This window comes from Nicotiana tabacum, chromosome 22, assembly GCF_000715075.1.
Source record: "Nicotiana tabacum cultivar K326 chromosome 22, ASM71507v2, whole genome shotgun sequence".
Taxonomy (NCBI): domain Eukaryota; kingdom Viridiplantae; phylum Streptophyta; class Magnoliopsida; order Solanales; family Solanaceae; genus Nicotiana; species Nicotiana tabacum.
The window spans coordinates 53,396,841-53,419,721 of NC_134101.1; the positions used below are offsets into that span (position 1 = coordinate 53,396,841).

General features: G+C 39.4%; 1 protein-coding gene across 1 annotated transcript; it reads left to right on the forward strand.

Moving 5' to 3' along the window:
* The first annotated feature begins 19,256 nt into the window (after window positions 1-19,256).
* Window positions 19,257-22,610, forward strand: LOC107789279 (zinc finger BED domain-containing protein RICESLEEPER 2-like). The gene is made up of 2 exons (XM_016611050.2): window positions 19,257-19,678; window positions 20,001-22,610. Exon 2 carries the CDS (start codon window positions 20,724-20,726, stop codon window positions 22,131-22,133), a length of 1,410 nt encoding a protein of 469 aa, XP_016466536.1. The 5' UTR covers window positions 19,257-19,678; window positions 20,001-20,723; the 3' UTR covers window positions 22,134-22,610.
* Window positions 22,611-22,881: the final 271 nt, after the last annotated feature.

A 22,881-nucleotide genomic window follows, 5' to 3' on the forward strand; every position in this document is an offset into this window, starting at 1 on the left:
GCATGAGGTTTCTGTCGTGCTATTATTATTATTGATTTATGCACATGCGGCATGACAAGGCGGGCTATATATATATATATATATATGTGGGTTTGCGCATGTGGCGAGACAAGGTGAGAATATTATTATGCGCGTGCGGCGTGACAAGGCGGGCATTTACATTATTATTGCACATGTGGAGAGACAAGGTGGGCTATGTCGGGGATTGAATTGTGATGATTTTTGTTAGTCTGGGGGCATTGTTGTTTGTTTCATATTTACTTTGGGAGTACGAGGCGGTACCTCGGGAGATCCCCCTGTCTTGCATATTTACTTTGGGACTACAAGGCAGTACCTCGGAAGATCCCCCTATCTTGCATATTTACTTTGGGACTACAAGGCAGTACCCGGGAGATCCCCCTGTCTTGCATATTTACTTTGGGACTACGAGGCGGTACTTCAGGATATCCCCCTGTCTTGCATATTTACTTTGGGACTACAAGGCGGTACCTCGGGAGATCCCCCTGTCTTGCATATTTACTTTTGGGACTACGAGACGGCATCTCGGGGGATCCCCTGTTGAGCATTTACTTTGGGGACTATAAGACGGTATCTCGGGAGTGCCCTTTGTTGACATCTCTTTATGGTTGCACTTGTCTTTGGTTATTTTGTATTTCCGTGATAGGTCAATCCTTGTGATCTGTCGTGATGTATTATTTGATTTTTACTATGTGTTTGTATTCCTTGTTGTTTATTGGCTTGGGCTTTTTAGTACGAGACTCTGAAGATTTATATTCCTGATTTTTAACGATTTTCGACGACTGGGTTGTTTTAAATTAAAAAAATTGCTATTATGTTTTAATTTAATAAATTTTTACATCCAAATTAGTAGTCATCGGATGCTTTATTTTAATTGAAATATCATTTTCTTCACCCAAACGAATTCAAAGAAAATAAACTCATTTCTTTGATGATTTCTTACTTGATTTAAAAATTGTAAACTTACTTTATTGAAAATAAATTGATCCTGCGGATCTTATATACATTGATATTATTGACACATGAGTTGTCCGTGTGGTTGTGATAGAAATATGGGCACGAGGTACCGTGAAAAAAATGAAAGTGGGCTGAGATCCATAATTTTTATGATTGTGAAATGAGGTGTCACATGGTAACTTTTCCTTGAAAAGATATTTATTCGAAAGAAGTATATTTGAAGGATATTTATCTTAAAGAATAATATCTGAAGGATTTATATTTGAAAGACTTGATTAATTAGTTGTACTTGTGTTCCTTATTCGTTTGAGTAATAATTATGATGTTCTTGTTGCCTTGATGTTATATCACTGGTTGATTTTGTTGTTTTCATTGCTAGTTGTTTTTCAGTACTATTGTATACTGCTATATTGCACAGATCAGTTGACTAGTGAGTATCTTGACTGTACCTCGTCATTACTCCACTGAGGCTAGTCTTGATACTTACTGGGTACCGACTGTGGTGTACTCATACTACACTTCTGCATATTTTTGTGTAGAGCCAGGTAATGTGGAGTCAGTTGACCGCTCGATAGTAGTACGGATCTTGCTGTGGAGACTCAAGGTAAACCTGTTGCTGCGTTCGCAGGCTTTGGAGTCACCTTCTGATATTGTACTTGTACTGTTTTATCTCTATTTCAAAACAGTTGTATTTATAGCCTTTCTAGTAACTCAGTAGAGCTTATGACTTGTACTACCGGTTTTGGGAATTATAAATTTTATAGATATTTCCATTTCAAAAATTGTTAGATGTTATTTATTTATTGTTGTAATTCAGTAAATGTTAGGCTTACCTAGTCCCTAAGACTAGGTGCCATCACGATACCCAACGGAGGAAAAATTGGGTCGTGACACATTCAGTGGAGAAGCAGCGACATCCTCATTGCCTTCTTCGGGTGCATCAGATTCCTTGCTATACGCCTCAGCGGGCCAAGTAGGGTCCTTCCCGATCACAACTTTATTAGCTCGGAATTTATGTTCGCTCTTTACTTTTCCATCCATGTCCGTGTTTTCTGGTACTCGTTCCCCACGGTGTAACCGAGTGACTAATGATGGGGACACAAAACCATACCTTTGCACAAGACAACGGATTAACATCTCGGCCTGAAGGATCTGAGCCACATCAAAATTGTGGCCATTGACAAAGCACCAAATCAGAGCCGCTCGAGGACCATTCACCTCAATGGTGTTTCCTGAAGGCAGCAGGCGAGTATTGATAATGTAGAGCCAGCACTTTCCTTCAAAGGTCAGAGAAGTCGAGTGAAATTTCCACCCCTCCTTTATCCACACTACCTCCTTGCCAAGTACACAAATAGTTGCGAAGAACAGGCACCACATGTATGGTTTTCTACTGTGCGTGGCGTAATAGTCAACTGTATCCGGATCTTCCACGAATTCCAGCAAATGATAGGCCCTTGGGATGGCCTCTTTGGAGAAGTCCACTCTCTTCTTCTTGACTGTGCAGACATGGACGTCATGTTTCGGGTATTTTTCATAAAACTCCCGAACAACCATTATGTTCGCTTCGTCATGTTCTTCAAAGAATATCCCCAAGCTGCGCTGACCAATTCATGATACACGCGAGGACAGTCATTCTGGAGGGACCCAATATCAATTCCCCTCTCCGGTATGGGCTTCTTGCTAGCCTTGTGTTGTAATCGTTCCTGGGCTTCCCAAGAGACAAATTTGTTCTGATTATATGAGCTAGCAGGTGCCGAAGGTCATGACCGGGATGTGCCCGCTAGACCACTTGTGGAGGCACCTGTGGTTTTTCGTTTCTTGGATGGCGCCATAGTACCTGCAACAAACCACCAACTATTAGCTAATGAATCACATGGCGAACCAATAGAGGCTACTCAGACTTCACCCTTACACTTGGTCACAACATTACACACAATCTCATTTAGGCAATTTCACAAACACATAACAAGCACAGTTCTTCCTAACCCCCACAACTCAATTTCAGCCCTAATTAGACTAAGGATACACCAATGTCACACCCAACCACTATATGGTCAGTCTCCATGGTGAAACTCGACTTCCCACCCCACAAGACAAGGAGCATAAAATGAGATAAAACAAAAACTAAAATCTGCTACAACACAAGCAAAATCAAATACAATAACTAAGAAAAGAGACAGAGAAAACATCCCACTTACCTAAAGGGACTTGGGAGAGAAAACGCGTGAGGTTGGGTGAAGGGAGAAGAGGAGGAGGTGGTGTAGTGTTGTTTGTCTTACAAAGAGGGGATGAGATAAAAGGGGTCGAATTAGGGTTGTTTAGTGTAGGGGAGAGAAAGAGGGAATTTTAGAATTGGGGGTTTTGAGAGGGGAAAGTCCGAAATTAAAAAGGTGCGCGGTCAGTGCGCGGTCGCGCACGTGGTCGCGCACTTGAGGTAGTACAGTGGTAAAAATATGCGACCAGGTGAGCGATCAGTGCGCGGTATGCATGGACACACACATCCTGCTATATATAATGTTGCTTGTTGAGCGACCAAATGCACGAGGTGTCTTCCCAGGTGCGCGGTCACGCTTGGATACACTCAAAAGGGGTCTTTTAGACACCTTAATTCCTACCATCCGCGACATGTACCTTCCTGCACCTACCATATCATACTATACACTAATTTCTATCTATTCTACACTATAAATAAAAGTGAAAAATCTAACTAATAGAAGATTTAGAAGTAGTTCTGAATTATAGTCGTCGGCTTGACTCAACCAGGCATCCTCAACTGATTTTTATGCTCGGGGATTGCTGAGCAAATCCTCTAGCAAGATATGGTTTTAGTCTGTGCCCATTCACTTTGAAACTTTCCATTCCATCCTGGTTCTGGATCTCAATTGCCCCATATGGTGATATATGTTTCACCATATACGGTTCGTCCATCTAGACATAAATTTTTCGGGGAACAATCTGAGTCTACTATTGTACAATAAGACTCTGTCCCCTTCATGAAACACCTTTGGCTTAATCAGACAATCATGTCACCTTTTAGCCTTTTCATTAAAAATTCGAGCATTTTCATACGCATCCAGTTTAAACTCCTCCAATGCATTCATCTGCGCCAACCTATGTTCACCTGCAAGACTAAGATCAAGATTAAGCATCTTAATTGCCCAATAAGCTTTATGTTCTATCTCAACAAGTAGGTGACACGATTTTCCATACACTAGTTTGAATGGTGAAGTCCCTATGGTTGTTTTGAACGCAATTCTGTATGCCCATAGAGCTTCTTCCAACTTTACCAACCAATCCTTACGAGAAGCAATAACCGTCTTTTCAAGAATTCTTTAAGTTCACGGTTAGCCACTTCGACTTGCCCACTAGTCTGGGCATGGTACGGGGTTCCTATTTTGTGTATGAACCCATACTTGGATAGTAGTGCAACAAACTGCTTGTTCACAAAGTGTGACCCATTGTCACTAATAATCACTCTAGGTGTCCCAATGCGGGTAAAGATGTTTTTCCTTAAGAATTCACACACAGCTCGAGCATCATTGGTCCTAGTAGGGATTACTTCGACCCACTTAGAGACGTAGTCAACGGCTACTAGGATATACTCATAAGAGTGTGACGACGGTAACGGACCCATGAAGTCAATGCCCCAAACGTCAAAAATTTCACATACCGGAATGGAGTTGAGTGGTATTTCGTCCCTCTTGCTAATATCACCTGCCATTTGACACTTGTCACATGCAGCTACATTCGCTCTTGCGTCTTTGTACAAGGTAGGCCAAAAGAAATCGGCTTCTATGACCTTTGCTGCAGTGCGATTCCCACCATAGTGTCCTCCAGTTGCTCCATCATGGCAGTGAGAGAGAATTCTTGTCGTCTCACCTTCAGGCACACATCTTCGAATCACACCATCTACACACAATTTAAACAAGAAAGGGTCATTCCAAAAATAACATTTTACCTCACCTTGCAGCTTCTTTTTCTGATCGGAGGTCAAGTCGTGTGGTAGCCACCCACTAGCCAAGAAGTTGGCTATGCCTGCGAACCATGGTAGTCTATCGGAGACTACTGCAATGGAAAACATCTGCTCATCTGGGAACTCTTCCTGAATGTCTATCGCTTCAACAGGTGGTTTCTCCAATCGCGACAGGTGGTCCGCCACTTGATTTTTTGTGTCTTTCCTATCCTTGATTTCTAGATCAAATTCTTGCAGCAATAATACCCACCGCATCAGACGCGGTTTGGACTCTCTCTTACTCAACAAATATTTTAGCGCTGAGTAATCAGTATGCACTATTACCTTGCTTCCCACCAAATAGGATCTGAACTTGTCAAAAGCAAAGACTACTGCAAAGAACTCCTTCTCTGTGGTAGCATAGTTCACCTGAGCATCATTCAAGGTCCGTCTTGCATAGTAAATGGGTCGAAATAGTTTATCTCTCCTCTGCCCAGCTTATCTCAAAAGGCTCACTCCAGTTAGGAGTCACCATTATAGGGGAACTCACTAGATTTTCCTTGATCAGTTTGAATGCTCTGAGACACTCCACATCAAATACAAATTTCACATCCTTGGCAAGTAATGCAGTTAAAAACTTGGTAATGCTGGAAAAATACTTAATGAACCTTATATAGAAACCGTAATGCCCCAAATAACTTCTGATGCTCTTCAATGAGGTCGGTGGAGGGAGCTTAACTATCACATCTACTTTAGCTTTGTCAACTTCAATACCTTCAGTTGTTACTTTATGGCCAAGGACTATCCCCTCATTAACCATGAAGTGAAACTTTTTCCAGTTGAGTACTAGGTCAGTGTCCTCACATTGTTTTAGAACAAATTTGAGGTTCCTCAAGCAATCTTCAAAGTCATCTCCAAATAGATTAAAGTCATCCATGAACACCTCCACACACTTCCCATTTAAATCTAAAAATATTGACATCATGCATCTCTGGAAAGTAGCAGGTGCATTGCATAGCCCGAAAGGCATTCTCCGGTATGCAAAGACTCTGGATGGGCATGTAAAGGTGGTTTTATCAACATCCTCAGGAGCAATGGGTATTTGATTGTACCCTGAATATCCATCTAAGAAGCAGTAACATCCACGCCTCGCCACCTTCTCCAACATCTGACCAATGAAAGGAAGAGGGAAGTGATCTTTCCTTGTTGCATCATTTAATCTCCGGTAGTCAATGCACATCCTTAACCCAGTAACTGTTCTGGTAGGAATTAGCTCATTGTCCTCGTTTTGTACCACTGTCATGCCCCCTTTTTTGGCACAACCTGTACAGGGCTGATCTATTGACTGTCAGAGATGGAAAATATTATGCATGCATCCAGCAATTTGAGTATCTCTTTTTGAACCACCTCCTTAAGATTTTTGTTCAATTTGTGTTGGGGCTGCACCACTGGTTTACTCCCTTCTTCTAACAGGATCTTGTGCATGCAGATTGCGGGGGATAATCCCCTGAATATCGGTTATACTCCAACCGATTGCCTTTTATGCTTCTATAGTAACTCCACAAGCATGTGTTCCTGTTCACCTGTCAAATCAGCAGCAACAATCACGGGAAAATTGTTAGTCTCCAAAAAAGCATATTTCAAATGTATCGGGAGTACTTTCAATTCCAGCTTCGGCTTGCACTTTTCTTTCTCGAATTCTTCTTCATCTACCACCTGGTTCTCATTTTCCAGCACCTCAACTTCCTTCTTGATCTCAGGATCTTCATCCTCTTTTGTGCTTGATTGACTAATGCATCTCTCCAGTGAGTCACCTACTAGCTTATCCAGTTTGTGTTATTCAGCCAACTCTCCCACCACATCTAGCTTGAGACAAGCATAGACAGATGCCTCATCACACGGGTATTTCATCATTCTCTTCATTTGAAACACCATTTTTTCATTACCCACTCGTAGCATAAGTTGCCCCTCATATATATCAAGAATAGCCCGGCCAATGCAAAGGAATGGTCTCCCCGGGATTAGAGGTACCTCCTTATTCTCTTCCATATCTACTGTGATGAAGTCTACTGGGAAAACAAATTTGTCTACCCTTACCAGAATGTCCTCGATTATGCCCTCCGGTATGATCGTGGTCTGATCAGCCAGTTGCAAGAATATTGGCACCGATTTGATCACCCCTAGATCTCCTTCCAATTTCTTGAACACCGATAATGGCATCAAGTTAGTGGATGCACATGAATCGCACAAGGCTTTGTCAAACTTTTCGCTACCAAACGAACAAGATATAGTGAAACTGCCAGGATCCCCACACTTTTTGGGAATTTTGTTCTGTAGAATGGAACTGCAGTGGGCATTGAGTTTGACCACTTTTGTTTCCTCGAGATTCCTTTTGCTTGAGAGGATTTATTTCAGGAATTTTGCATAGGCTGGCATCTGTGTGAGCACCTCCGTGAACGAGATGTTCACATACAACTATTTCAGCATCTCCAAGAATTTCCCAAAGCATTTGTCTAATTTCTCCCACTTCATCTTTTGAGGAAACGGTAACAATGGCATGTGCTTGCTTTCCTCAACTATGTTGTTTACCTTTTGCTTATCAACACCCTTGATGCTAACATTCTCCTTGGGCAAAGACTCACTGATTTTCTGTTCTTCATCTATCTTAGTTGAGTTGATCTCCTTCTCATCCCTTGATTTTTCTTTTGGCTCTGCTAATGTTCTTCCACTCCTAATAGACACATCTTTGATTGTCTCTTTTGGATTCTTTTCAGTGTCTGCCGGCAAAGTCCTCGGCGCCCTTTGTGACAACAATGTTGCAAGCTGCCCCACTTGTCTTTCCATATTCCTGATGATTATGCCTTGCTCCATGATATCGGTCCCTTGAGTCTCAAGTTTCTCATCGGATTTATTTTATAAATGCCTTCATTAGATCTTCTAAACTTGAGTTGTTGGGTTGTGGAGGTTGATATGGTTGCCTCTGTTGAGTTTGGAAACCAGGAGGTCCTTGCACTGGTGCTCTGGGATTTTGCTGCTGCCATGAGTTCAAACAGAACTCCATAAGAATCTTGGATGTCTCTGTCCCATAGAATTAAAATTACCACCTCCTTGGTAGTTGCCTCTGTTGAAGTTTCCCACAACGTTGACTTCCTCGGCTGTAGCTTGACACTCATGTGTCGGGTGTCCCAATCCACAGATATCACATCCCACCTGTGGTTGATTTTGCACCTAAGCTAGCATCAGTAGCTTGATGTCCTTAGCCATAACTACAATTTGGGCCTGCATTGCTACCGATGAATCTATTTGGTGCACCCCTGCTGATCTTCTTCGATCCCCTTGATCAGTGGACCATTGTTCTACGTCTTCAGATAGTTCATTCAGAAGAGTGACAATCTCTTCAGGAGTTTTCTTCATCAGAGGACCTGCAACCATACTATTCAGCAATCACCTTGGTGATGGGTTTAAACCGTCCCAGAAGTCCTGGAGTTGCATCTATTACTCCATTCCATTATGAGGGCACATCTGTAATAGCTCCTTGATTCTTTCCCATGCCTCGAACACTGTCTCCCCATCACCTTGGTTAAAATTGTGAATCTCTTTCCTCATTCGTCCAGTCTTAGCAGCAGAGAAATATATTTCTAAGAACTTGGTCGTCATCTTCTCCCACGGGAAAATTGACCCTGTGGGCAAACTTCTCAACCACTGCTTTGTATCATCCTTAAGAGAGAACGGGAATGCTCTGAGGTAGATGGCATCATGTGATGCTCCATTGTAACGGAATGTATTCATAATTTTGTCGAAATCCATCAGATGGTTGTTGGGATCTTCATTGGGTTTCCTTCTGAATATGCAATTATTCTGAATGGTCTGGATGACTCCTTGATTTGAGTTCAAAGTTATTTGGATCAATGGATGGGGGTCTCACACTAGACTATTGTTGGTTATAAACCGGTCTGACATAATCTCCTAACGACCTCCCAGGTCTAGGAGCTGCATTTTCAAATTCATCTTGTATCACGTTTCAATTTGGATTGAACCTTCGCTCGCCGTCGACCGTTTCATCCGCAATTCTGGTTGCTTCAGATGATAATCGTGATTCCCATTGCTGAGCCGCCTCTCTCGCAGTTAGGTCCACTACCTCTTCTTTGTTTACCATTGTATTTTGAGGTGAAGGCTGACCCAAGAACAATCCACTCCATCCTTTCTCTCTTCTCAACTGTCTCAGGTGTTTGTCTAACTCCGGGTCGTATGGTACCAAGTCCTTTGAAGAGGATCAAGTCATACACCACTGAACTTAACATGTTGCCTACACACAGATAAGAAGAGCGTAAAAAAAGAAAAATAAAATAAAGTTGTTCCTGAATTAACACTGAAATTTAACTTAAACACTATTAATCGCCAATCCCCGACAACGATGCCAAAATTTGACGAGTGCAAAATCGGTGTAGACATGTAATTTTTTACCCTCCCCAAAATTTTACACCATTTTAATGTTATTTATTTCTTTTAGTTCTAATATTGTTACTTTGCCTATTTTTGACCTTTTAGCTCTATTTTCTCGTAAATGAAAACTACAAAAATATTTTCCTTCATTTTAGCTAATAGGTGCTTTATCTAGTTGCTTTTAGTTTATATTACTTACTTTGGTCACAGATCTCAGCCACGGGCAAGCCTTTTAACGATGTGGTAAATATGGTAGAGATGGTGGAAGAGGGACTCAAGTAGATCAAGATCATGAGCTACTCCGCTATAAAAGCAATCGCGCAGGCAATCCAGAACGGCACAAGAAGTTTGTTAGGCAAGAAAAAAAAGGATGATGTTGCTATAGTTGTCTCTGGACCATGGCATGGCCCAAGTGGTCCATCTCACCAATACACTCAACCTCGACCCAACCCAAAGCCTACACCCACACTCCATATAATCCACCCCAACAGAATTTCCCACCACAAGACCCTCAATACTCAATCAGGCCACGCCAATACCATGTTCACCATGCATAATCATATGCTCAACCACCTCCTTACTCGCAATGGCGTGTACCAGCTCCACAAAACTGTTATTCATACCCACAACCCTACCAAAACCATACTAGTACGAACTTTCGACCCTGGTCGGAGTATAAAAGAGAAAGGCAATAGCAGAAAGATACCTTCACCCCTATGGGAGAGTCCTATGCCAGTTTATTTCAAAGTTTGAGGTAATTGGATGTGCTGAGGCCGATTCAGTCAATGATACAAAATCCACCCCTGAAGAACCTTGATTATTCTCTAAGGTGCGCATATTGTTCTGACGCCCAGGGCATGATATAGAGAAATGTTGGCATTTGAAAAGATCAATACAAGGGCTTATTGATGTGAATCAAATTGCAATACAGATCCTAGATGCGCCAAACATCAACCAAAATCCTTTGCCAGCCCATGCAAGGAAACACATGATTGAGATAGTTCGTAAGGATGGGGAGTCCAGGAATTCTTCCGAGTCCATCATGATAATTCGTTCTAGTGAAGATAATTTAGTTAAGGTTCTAGACTCTACAAAAGCAATTCCCTCGACAGTTGAAGGGATGAAGGAGAAACTAAGGGTGCTCAACGTGAAGCCAGCTGTGTTGGTTGTAAAAGGGCCTTCCAAGGATGATGGGGCAAGTCAGGAAAAGCTGAAAGTGGCCGTGCCAGGGATCCCAAGAAAACCTGTTGTAGTCGTGAAAGTGGATCGTATTACCCTTGTGGTTATTAAGCCAGTGACCCAGTTTCTAGTGGTTGATAGAAAGGCTATACCGTGGAATTACAAACAAGATATAGTGACATATAAAGGGAAAGAAGTGGAGGAAGAAGTCAATGAAACTGGAGGACTGACTCGTTCTGGGAGGTATTTTACCATGGAAGAATTGAGGAAGGCCAAGCCGTTCAAGGATAGTCAAATGCTAGTAAAGAAGCCGGTCATCGAAGAAGAGGCTGAAGAGTTGCTGAAAAAGATGAAAGTTCAAGAATATTCCATTGTAGAGCAATTAAGGAAAACACCCGCTCAGATCTCTCTTTTGTCTTTACTGATACATTCAGATGACCACTACAAAGCCCTGATGAAGATTTGGAATTAGGCATATATTCTTAATAGGATCACAGTGAATCACTTGGAAAAGATTGTTAACAAGATCTTCGAAGCAAAAAGGATCACCTTCTCAGATGATAAACATCCTATGCAGGGTACAGAACACAACCGAGCTCTTTATCTCGCGGTGAAGTGCGATGAGTCTGTTGTCTCGAGGGTACTAGTTGATAACGACTCTAGTGCAAATATTTTCCCTTTGTTTACTTTGCAAAAGTTGAAAATCGGTATTGAAAGAATCCACATGAACAATGTATGTGTTCGAGGCTTTGATGGGGGAGGGAAAGATTCTGTCGGTGATATAATGCTCGAATTGTCGATAGGTCCAGTCGAGTTCACTATGGAATTTCAAGTGCTAGATGTGGTTGTCTCTTACAATTTGTTGTTAGGCAGGCCTTGGCTATATGCGGCTAAGGCAATCCCATCTTCCCTGCATCAAATGGTAAAGTTCGAATGGGACGAGCAAGAAATAGTTGTGCACGGTGATGAGGACATATCTGCTTATAATGACCTGTCTATTCCCTTTATTGAAGCTGAAGATGATAAAGGACCTTGGGTCTACCAAACTTTTGAAACAGTGTCTCTTGAGAAGATATTTTAGGGAGAATGCATTCCAGGTCCGGGGCTATCCTCTGTGTCCCTCATAGTTGCAAATGCAATATTGAAGTTTGGTTTTGTGCCGGGTAAAGGTCTGGGTTCATCTCTACAGGGTATTGTGCATCGAGTATGCCCATGTGAAAATTTTGGCACATTTGGTTTGGGATTCATGCCCACAAAGAGGGACGTGAAAAGAAAAATTAGAAATAGAAGGTATGGTCGCTACCCAGGCATGTACCACACATCTCGAAGTCTTTTATCAAGCCAGGGGCCGCAAAACGTCCAATATCATCAGTCCCGAAATATGTAGTCGATGTTGATGAAGAGCTGATCAAGAGGTTCCAGAGTTTGCTTGATGAGGTTGATATGGTAGAAATTGGGAAAATTTCTAGTAACGCAGATGTGCAGCTCGATGGGCCAAATGTGAAGCTTAGCAATTGGGAAGCTACTCATCTCCCCACACGGAAGGAGTTTTGATAGTTTGCTTTGTTTTTCTTTATGTTATATGGGTTATTCCAGAGTTGTAATCCAGATTTTTATTTTCGCGTGTTTTGATGTTCAAACACTTCTATCCTTTTTATTTTTAATGAAATGCAATTTTTTGTTCTCCGTTATTCCTAATAGTGTTTCATTTTGTTTTTCTTTTGTATAGTTGTTTTTATGCTTGTTCTAATGATATGACATGCATGAGAAATTTACAGCCAAGTCTTAAAAGCCAGTCTAATCTTGAAATAATGATCCAAGAAGTAGAATATGAAGAAGAAGTAGAATATGATGAAGAAGCAACATTTGAGGAAATAAGTAAAGAGCTAAAACACTTTGAAGAGAAACCAAAGCCTAATTTGAATGACACTGAAGCAATCAATTTAGGAGATCAGGATAATGTCAGGGAAACCAAGATAAGTGTGCATCTGGAGCCACAAGTCAAGGAAGAAATAATAAAAGTACTATTTGAGTACAAAGATGTCTTTGCATGGTCATATGGCAATATGCCGGGCTTAAGTACTGATCTGGTAGTTCATAAATTACCAATTGATCATGCATTCCCCCTGTCAAACAGAAGTTAAGAAAGTTTAAGACTGACATGAGTGTGAAGATAAAAGAAGAAATCACAAAGCAACTTGGGGAAAAGGTTATCCGGGTCACTCAATATCCCACTTGGTTAGATAATATTGTGCCAATACCAAAGAAGGATGGTAAGACCAGGGTATGTGTTGATTATCGTGATCTTAACAAGGCAAGCCCAAAGGATGATTTTTCATTGCCTAACATCCACATTCTGATTGATAATTGTGCCAAGCATGAGATTGGGTCTTTTGTGGATTGTTACGCGGGATATCACCAGATCCTAATGGATGAGGAAGATGCAAAAAAGACAGTGTTCATCCTACCATGGGGAACATATTGCTACCGAGTAATGCCATTTGGTTTGAAGAATGCTGGGGCAACTTAAATAAGGGCGATGACTAATATATTTCATGACATGATACACAGAGAGATTGAGGTTTATATAGATGATGTAATCATAAAGTCAAAGAAGCAGTCCGACCATGTCAAGGATTTGAAAAAGTTTTTCCAAAGGCTCCGTATGTATAATCTCAAGCTCAATCCAACTAAATGTGCATTGGGTGTCCCATCCGGGAAACTGCTAGGATTCATGGTCAGTCGACGCAGTATTGAGTTGGATCTGTCAATGATGAAGGCCATCCAGGAGCTACCACCACCCAAGAATAAAACTGAGGTGATGATCTTGCTTGGAAGGTTAAATTACACCAGCAGGTTTATTGCTCAACTCACAACAACTTGTGAGCCCATCTTTAAGTTGCTGAAGAAGAATGATGTGGTCAAGTAGACTGACAAATGTCAACAAGCATTTGATAAGATCAAGAGGTACCTATCAAACCCACATGCGTTGGTCCCGCCCGAGCTTTGGAGACCTTTAATCTTGTACTTGATAGTCCTGAATAATTCTTTTGGTTGCGTACTAGGTCAACATGAAGTTCACTCCTTTTGAGGTTAAGTATACTCTTCTTGAAAGGACATGTTGCGCCCTGACTTTGGTGGCACAAAAGTTGAAGCATTATCTTTTGTCCTACACTACTTACCTCATTTCTCGTGTGGATCCTCTAAAGTATATCTTTCAGAAGCCTATGCCCATAGGTAGACTTGCAAAGTGGCAGATTTTACTCATAAAGTTTGACATTATCTATGTGAATCGGACTGTGATGAAAGCTCAAGCTTTTGCTGACCACTTAGCCGAGAATCCGGTGGATGGAGAATATGAGCCATTGAGGACTTATTTTCCTGATGAAGAAGTGCTATATGTTGACGAAGTTGATCATAATGAAAAGCCAGGTTAGAAACTCTTTTTTGATGGAGCTGCTAACATGAAAGGTGTCAGAATAGGGGTTGTACTCATTTCCGAAACAGGGCAGCACTACCCTGTAATAGCCCAACTTTGATTTTATTGCACCAACAACATGGTTGAGTATGAAGCATGCATTCTGGTTGACGTTAGCTATAGACATGGGAGTCCAGGAAATACTGGTTTTGGAAGTTTCAGATTTGTTGGTTCACCAGATTCAGTGAGAATGGGAAACTCGGGACCTAAAGCTCATACCATATCGACAGTGTCTGTATGATCTTTGTCAACGATTCAGGTCTGTAGAATTTAGAAATATTTCTAGGATTCATAATGAGATTACCGATGCCCTGGCTATTATGGCTTCAATGCTACATCATCCAGATAAGGCTTATGTTGACCCTGTGCATATCCAAGTCCGTGATCATCATGCCTATTGTAATATGGTTGAAGAGGAACTTGATGATAAACCTTGGTTCCATGATATCAAGGAATACATCAAGTCCGGGGTATATCTGGTACATGCCACAGGTGTTCAACAGAGAACCATTCGACGTCTGGCTAGTGGTTTTTTCTTAAATGGAGGAATCTTGTACAGTAGGACTCCAGACCTAGGACTACTGAGGTACGTAGATGCTAAGGAAGCTTCAACTATCATGAATGAAATACATTCTTGAGTTTGTGGGCCTCATATGAACAGGTATGTCTTGGCAAAAAAGATACTTCGAGCACGTTATTATTGGCTCACCATGGAACGAGATTGCATCAGCTTTGTTCGCAAGTGTCATCAATGCCAGGTGCACGGTGATTTGATTCATTCTCCACCATCTGAGTTGCACACAATGTCTGCACCTTGGCCCTTTGTAGCTTGGGGCATGGATGTTATCGGACCAATTGAGCTGGCGGCATATAATGGACATAGGTTTATTCTGGTGGCCATTGATTACTTTACTAAGTGGGTCGAAACTGTAACTTTCAAGTCCGTGACCCAGACAATGCTTCTAATCTCAACAGTCATTTGATGAAAGAGGTATGCCAACAATTCAAGATTATGCATCGGAATTCTACTTCATATCGTCCCAAGGCAAATGGAGCTGTTGAAGTTGCTAACAAGAACATAAAGAAGATGCTTCGTAAGATGGTGCAAGTTTCTAGGCAGTGGTAGGAAAAATTTCCTTTTGCTTTGCTGGGCTATCACACTACTGTTCACATTTCAGTAGGTGAAACTCCTTATTTGTTGGTATATGGAACTGAGGCAATTATACCTACGGAGGTTGAGATTCCATCCCTTCGGATTGTTGCGGAAGCTGAAATTGATGATGATGAGTGGGTCAAAACCCGGCTAGAGCAGTTGAATTTAATTGATGAGAAATGATTGGCATCAGTGTGTCATGGTCAATTGTATCAGAAGAGAATGGCAAGAGCATACAACAAGAAGGTGCGTCCCAAAATTTGAAGTGGGCCAGATGGTATTGAAGTGCATCCTTCCACATCAAGCTAAAGCTAAAGGCAAGTACGCCCCAAACTGTCAGGGGTCGTTCACCGTGACAAGAGTGTTGCCCAATTGTGCTTTGTATTTAACATACATAGAAGGAAAAGTTGTAGATATGGCTATCAATTCTGATGCAGTCAAAAGATACAATGTGTTATTTCTTAGCTCATATTTAATCACATGTTTTGTACTTGGAATTTTCAAAGTTTGGTATGTCGAAGGCATTTTATTCTGCTATCCAAACACTTTTATCCTTTGTTACCTCTTTTGAGCCTTATTTTGTTTTCTTTCATACCCCTCTTTTGGAATCAGAAGTAGAGTTAGAAAATAAAAAAGAAAAGAAAGAACAAAACAAAATGAATCGTGGTTGGAACTATGTTCGACCTGATTCCTTTTAAGGATACGTAGGCAGTCTTACTCTGAGGTTTGATCCCATCAAAATAAAAATCCAAAATTCCCAAAAGTTGTAATTTTGAACCCTTTCATCTTAAGTTGTTTTGAGTCTCCATACCGCCCTTTCTTTCTAACCCTGTCTAAAAGCCTACATTACGACCCAAAGAAAGACTTTCCGATCAATCTTTGAGGATGCCAAGTTAAGAGAGATAGAGGTATTATTTACATCATGGGTAACACTTTGTTCGTGGGCATAAGGAAAAATGAATAAAATGAGAGTCTTATTGGTGTAAACCCTCACGGGCACTGTAAGGCGATAGTGAGCTGAGGGAAAATTTAAAATGAGAGAGTCTTATTGGTAAAAACCCTTGCAGGCACCATAAGGCGCCGACGAGTTGAGAGATGAACAAATGATAGACGTTTGTCGGTGAAAACCCTTCAGGGCAATACAATTCGAATGAGGTTTGTGACTTTATAGAGAAATTGGATCATTGCAAGCTCGATTTTGAAGTATGAAGGCATGACGCAAACTGAAAGTGTGTTTGGTTGGAAGGATTAGGCTGATCAATACGAAGCGCATGTCATGATCATCAGAGCCAGCTGCTTCACTCAGATAAGCCTCTTCTCCTCTCTTCTCCGAATAGACATCTTCATTCAGGCCTTTCCTTTTTGTTCCTTTTGCCAAAAATCACTTCGCTTTGTTCTTTTGGTTCTATTTCTTTGTGTCTCTTTCAAGTCAGTTTCGTTAATACAAGAAAAAAAGGACTTAAAAGTCTACTACCGGCTTCTTGATTGCACAAGGCGAAGTTTGGCCAAGCACATCGCAAGTGACATGATTCAGAAAGAGCAATGTGGTGATAACTGAAGTTCAGGTGATCAAGTGATTCTTGAATTTTGAGAAAATGCAAAGGCTCAACAATTGTCAGCATGAAAACACAATGCAACAAGTGAGTGTAAGGGATTCGGGTCATTCAAAGGTTTTTGTGGTCGAGGTTCGATCAGAAGGTCAAACAAGTCCTTCTCAGCTCGAAGCATCCAATCAAATAAAGCATGGCAGTGGGAAAACCGGACACCTTCAGCAACAATGCCACAAACTAACCACCATATTTTCAAACTAACAAGATTTTCTTTGTTTGAAACAGGGGCAAGAAATTTGGTCATTCGCAAGGATCCTCCATGAGAAAAGCAAGGTTTCAGGTAAGATCACTTTTAAGTTTTCAGGACCCTCCTAAATAATGGGATTTATTTTTTAGATTTCAGGACCCTCCTGGATAATGGGATTTAGTTTTAGCCTTTCAGGACCCTCCAGGATAATAGAATTTAGTTTTAAGTTTTCATGACCCTCTTGGATAATGGGATTCAGACTTTAAATTTTCAGGACCCTCCTAGATAATGAGATTTACTTTTAAGTCTTTAGGACCCTGCTGGATAATGGGATTTAATTTTAAGTCTTCAGGACCCACTTAGATAATGGGATTTAATTTTAAGTCTTCAGGACCCTCCTAGACAATGAGATTTAGTTATTAGTTTTCAGGACCCTCCTGGATAATGGGATTTAATTTTAGGTTTTTAGGATCCTCCTTGATAATGGGATTTGGTTTTAGGTTTTCAGAACCCTCCTGGATAATGGGATTTAATTTTAAGTTTTCAGGACCCTCCTAGATAATAGAATTTAGTTTCATCTTTTCAGGATCCTCCTAGATAATGGGATTTAGTTCTAAGTTTTCAGGACCCTCCTGGATAATGAGATTGAGTTTTAGGTTTTAAGGACCCTCCTGGATAATGGGATTTAGTATTAGGTTTTTAAGACCCTCCTAGATAATGGAATTTAGTTTAGGGTTTCAAGACCCTCCTGGATAATGGGATTTAGTTTTATGTTTTCAGGACCCTCGTGGATAATGGGATTTAGTTTTGTGTTTTCAGGACCATCCTAGATAATGGAATTTAGTTTTAATTTTTCAGGACCCTCCTGGATAATGGGATTTAATTTTTATTTTTCAGGACCCTCCTGGATAATGGGATTTAATTTTAAGTTTTTAGGACCCTCTTGTATAATGGGATTTAGTTTTAAGTTTTCAGGACCCTCCTGGATAATAGGATTCAGTTTTAAGTTTTCAGAACCCTCCTGGATAATGGGATTTAATTTTAAGTTTTCAAGACCCTCCTGGATAATGGGATTTAGTTTTAGCTTTTGAGGACTCTCCTGGATAATAAGATTTAGTTTTAGATTTTCAGGACCCTCCTGGATAATGGGATTTACTTTTAGGTTTTGATGACCCTCCTGGATAATGGAATTTAGTTTTAGGTTTTTTGTACCCTCCTAGATAATGGGATTTAGTTTTAAGTCTGCAGGACCCTCCTGGATAATGGGATTTAGTTTTAGGTTTTCAGGACCCTCCCGGATAATGGGATTTAGTTTTAAGTCTGCAGGACCCTCCTGGATAATGGAATTTAGTTTTGTATTTTCAGGACCCTCCCGGATAATGGGATTTAGTTTTAATTTTTCAGGACCCTCCTGGATAATGGGATTTAATTTTATGTTTTCAGGACCCTCCTGAATAATGGGATTTAGTTTTAAGTTTTCAGGACCCTCCTGGATAATGGGATTTAATTTTAAGTTTTTAGGACCCTCCTGGATAATTGAATTTAATTTTAAGTTTTCATGACCCTCCTAGATAATATAGTTTAAATATTTTGTTTTCAAAAGATAAAATGAAAAGTTTTAAAAAAATATTTTCACTTAGTTTAGTGTTACTTTTAAGTTGTAGGTCTTTAATAAAATATAGATTAGTATTTAGTTTTTAAAATATAGTTATTTTGTCTCTTTCTTTTAATGTCCTATTAGTTTAGATAAGTATTAATTTTGATAAATGAAAACAAAAAAAAAAATCGAAGAAAAAAAGAAAACGAGAAAACAAGGCAAATGGGGAAAAGAAGTTTGAGTTGGACCCACCATCCCTCTTCTCTAAAGCAGGTTCACGTGATATATATAGAGAGAGAGATAAATATTAAGAATTTTGATGGCATTTTTATTTTTCAGATTTTGTCTTGTTTTGCATAACAAATGTTTAGGTGGTCCCCACACTCCAAGTAATACCCTCAGTCCCTCACCATCCAAGGAGATTCCTTCACATTGCAGTACACCTTTGCTAACGTTCAGCATTTTTATTTTTCAATCTTCATCACACTCACGTTTCAGCGAGAGGTGGCAGACACCGTTTTTGTTCCACTCACATCTCTTAGACCTCTTTTCTCTAAGTAGTAGCAGATCAAACACACATGAGCTCGCTCATCTTCCTCCGTGGTTTTTCCTCCATTTTCGCCATGTAAAAGCTCCAAAACCAGCAGTGAAACAACCCCGTTTCTCACTAGGGGTGGGCATATATCGGTTACAACCGAAAAAATTAACCGAATCAAAAATATTTTTATTTCGGTTTCGGTTATTCCGTCTTTTCGGTCGGTTTCAATTTAAAAATTTTAAAATTCAGTTTTTCGATTCGGTCGTTGGTTATTGATTTAATTTGTTTGGTTAACCGAAAAATTAAATTATTAGCAAATGGATTCTTTAAACTATATATAGGCTAAGCCCAATATAACAAATACTAGATCCAATTTTAAGTTCCATCAAAGACAGTCCACTCTTAACAAATACTAGGCCCACACTTAAAGACTTTTAAGTTTTAAGGTCAATCAGGCATGAGCTTTTCCCACTCTTAAGCTTTTCCCAAATACGCTAGGGTTTTTTTTCCTTCAAACTTCTCTCTCTAGTCTCTATCGCCATTGATACACTGGTGCGGTTGTGTCGGTAAGCTTAATTTTTATTATATTTCTCTCATTTCTTCTTTTTTGTTCTCTGTCCTCGCCGATCTTCTCTTCTTTCTCTAGTTTTAGTAAATTTTTTCTTTTTTTTCTGCTAAAAATTAGTAGTAAAAGACTTAAAGGTTCATGTATATTGTTGAAAGAAGTCTTGACTCTTGAATTTGATGTCCATTTTCTGTCTCCTTGCTCGGTTATTGTTTCTGTTTCCTCATTTAATTTTGTGCTTGTTTCTATCTCCTCCTCTAACTTCCTTTTTCGCATTATTATAGCTCAGTGTTTTATTGTTCTGCTTGTATTCGTTTTTGTAGATGGAAGAAAATGGAAGTAGGGTAAGCGAAGCCTGCGAAGGTGGGGGTTCAAATGATAGCATACCTAACACTGAATGTCTCAATCCTGATGAAGCTCCAAAGAAAAGAAAAGTCATGCAACTTAGATCTGATGCTTGGAACCATTTTGAGAAGTATGATGATCCTAGTGGAGCTAAAAGAGCAAAATGTAAGTATTGTGAAAAAACTTATGCAGCTGCTACGAAAGGTATTGGTACTACATCAATGAACAATCATCTCACTAAGTGTCCCAAAATGCCCCGTAAAATAGAAAATAGTCAAACACAACTAAGTTTTCTACCAGCTTCAAATGGGGCAAATGAAGGGGTGCTTACCACTTGAAAATTTGATCAAGCACTTAGTAGGAGAGCTTTAGTTCTAATGATAATTTTAGATGAACTGCCACTTAGTTTTGTTGAAAAGGAAGGATTTAAGAAGTTTATAGGAGTCACAATACCTCAATTTCAAATTTCTTCTCGTAGAACATTGACAAGAGATTGTTATAAACTTTATTGTGAACAAAGACAAAGTTTGAAGAAGTACTTCAATGAAGCACGTCCAAAAATCTGTCTTACAACAGATACTTAGACTTCTATACAAAGAATAAACTATATGTGTCTTACTGCTCACTTTATTGACAGTGATTGAAAATTGCATAAAAGGATAATAAACTTTTATCCTATCTCTAGTCATAAGGGTAATGATATGGCGGCGGTTATTACTAATTGCTTGCTTGATTGGGGTTTGAAAAATGTATTTACTATAACGGTAGATAATGCTAGTTCCAATGATGTCTCAATAAGAGAAGTGCCTAAACAATTGACTACTTGGGGAACTAAAATAATGAATGGTAAACACCTGTATGTTAGATGTATGGCTCACATACTTAATCTCATTGTACAAGATGGGTTGAAAGAAATTGATGTTTCTATCAAGAGAGTTAGACAAGATGTGAGATACATTAGACTATTTCCCGCTAGGATTAGAAAGTTTAAAGAATATTGTGAATCTCAAAAGTTAACTTCCAAGAGAACATTATGCTTAGATGTTTCTACTCGATGGAACTCTACATACATGATGTTAGACACAGCACAACAATTTGAGCTTGCATTTGATAAATATAGTTTCTTTGATACTGAATTGTTGCATCATTTTCGTACCTATCTATGTGAAAATGGAACTAGTGCAGGTGATCTCACAAGTGCTGACTGGGATAATGTGAGAACAATGGTAAAATTTCTTGAAACTTTTTATTTTCTTACTTTGAGGGTCTCTGGTTCTATTTATGTCACTTCCAATGTATATTTTGTTCAAATTTGTGAGCTTGATCTTATTTTGAAAGAGTGGATGGAACATGAAGATGCTAGTTTGAAAGAAATGGCAAAAAAAATAAAAGAAAAATTTGTCAAGTATTGGGGTGAACCTGAAAAAATGAACAATATGATCATTATTGCATCAATTTTGGATCCCTCTAACAAGCTTGACTATGTTCCTTTTGCAATTGTGAGGATGTTTGGAGAAAAAGAAGGGGAGAAATTGATTTTAGAAGTGAAAAATTATATAAATTCTTTATTTGATTATTATGTAAAGAAAATTTCAAAAGGATCTACATCTGCTTCATCTGGAAACACAACAACTACTGTGACTGGTTATGGTAGCTTTTTGAAAAGGGGAACAATGAGAACGAAATTGAAATTTGAGAAATATAAGGAAGTGACAGGAGGTTTAGGTGCTAAATCAGAGTTAGATAGATATCTTGCTGAAGATATTGAGCCTGAAACGGATGAGTTTAAAATCTTAAAGTGGTGGAAAATTAATGAGCCTAGATTTTCCATTCTTGCGGAGATGGCTCGTAATGTGTTAGTCATTCCTATTTCAAGTGTTGCATCAGAATGTGCATTCAGTACTGGAGGTCACATTCTTGACTCGTTTAGGAGTTCGTTGACGCCTAAACTGGTGCAATCTCTTATTTGTCTTCAAGATTGGCTTAGAAGTGAACCTATTCCTATTAAAGTTGAGGAAGACTTGGAATATCTAGAACAACTGAAACTTGGTAATTATTTTATATTTTGCATTTATTATATTACAAATAGTTTACTTAACACTGATGCATGATAAAGTTTTCTTCAATATTTTTCTTAGATTTGGCTAATTGTGCAAAAGATTTCACTATTATTGACATATAGTTGCAACTTGTGGCATGTGTAGCAAGTTGATAACCTTCTGTATATTTGATGATATAATATTGATATACTTTATTATAAATCAATTGTGTTTTTGACTTATAATTGTGTCTTTTTTTGCAAAGGTTTGATCATGGCGCCTAAATAGAACTTACAGATTATGTATCATTTTCATAAATGCTTAGATCAACAAGTAAATAGACAAGTAGTAAATAGACAAGTGATGCTGCAGTAATAACTTGCTAGTGAGCTCTTTTGGTAGACAAGCTGATGCTACAGTAGTAATTAATGTAGTTATTTTGCTGGTTTTGAGACTTCAGCAAGATGAAAATTTTCTAACTTCTGGATTACTCTTTTGGTTATGTAATATTGCTTGTACTAAATAGTGGTTTCCTACTAGCTGCTCAAGCTAACTTTTGGATATAATGAATGAAGTTTATGTGCAAATTATCACATTGGCATGTTTCTAGGTTTTTGGCAGCAAAGCAGCATAGATTCTAGGTTTTTTGTTCTCTCATGGCTGAATATTGGACATATGTTGCTGCATATTGAATTTGATATGGGTATTATGTTTCTTGATTATGTGCAAATTATCATATTGCCATGTGGTTTTATAAATAAACCAGATGGATGCTGCTTTTCAAGCTCCTGTTGGTGGTCTATTGTTCGCTCTAGAAGAA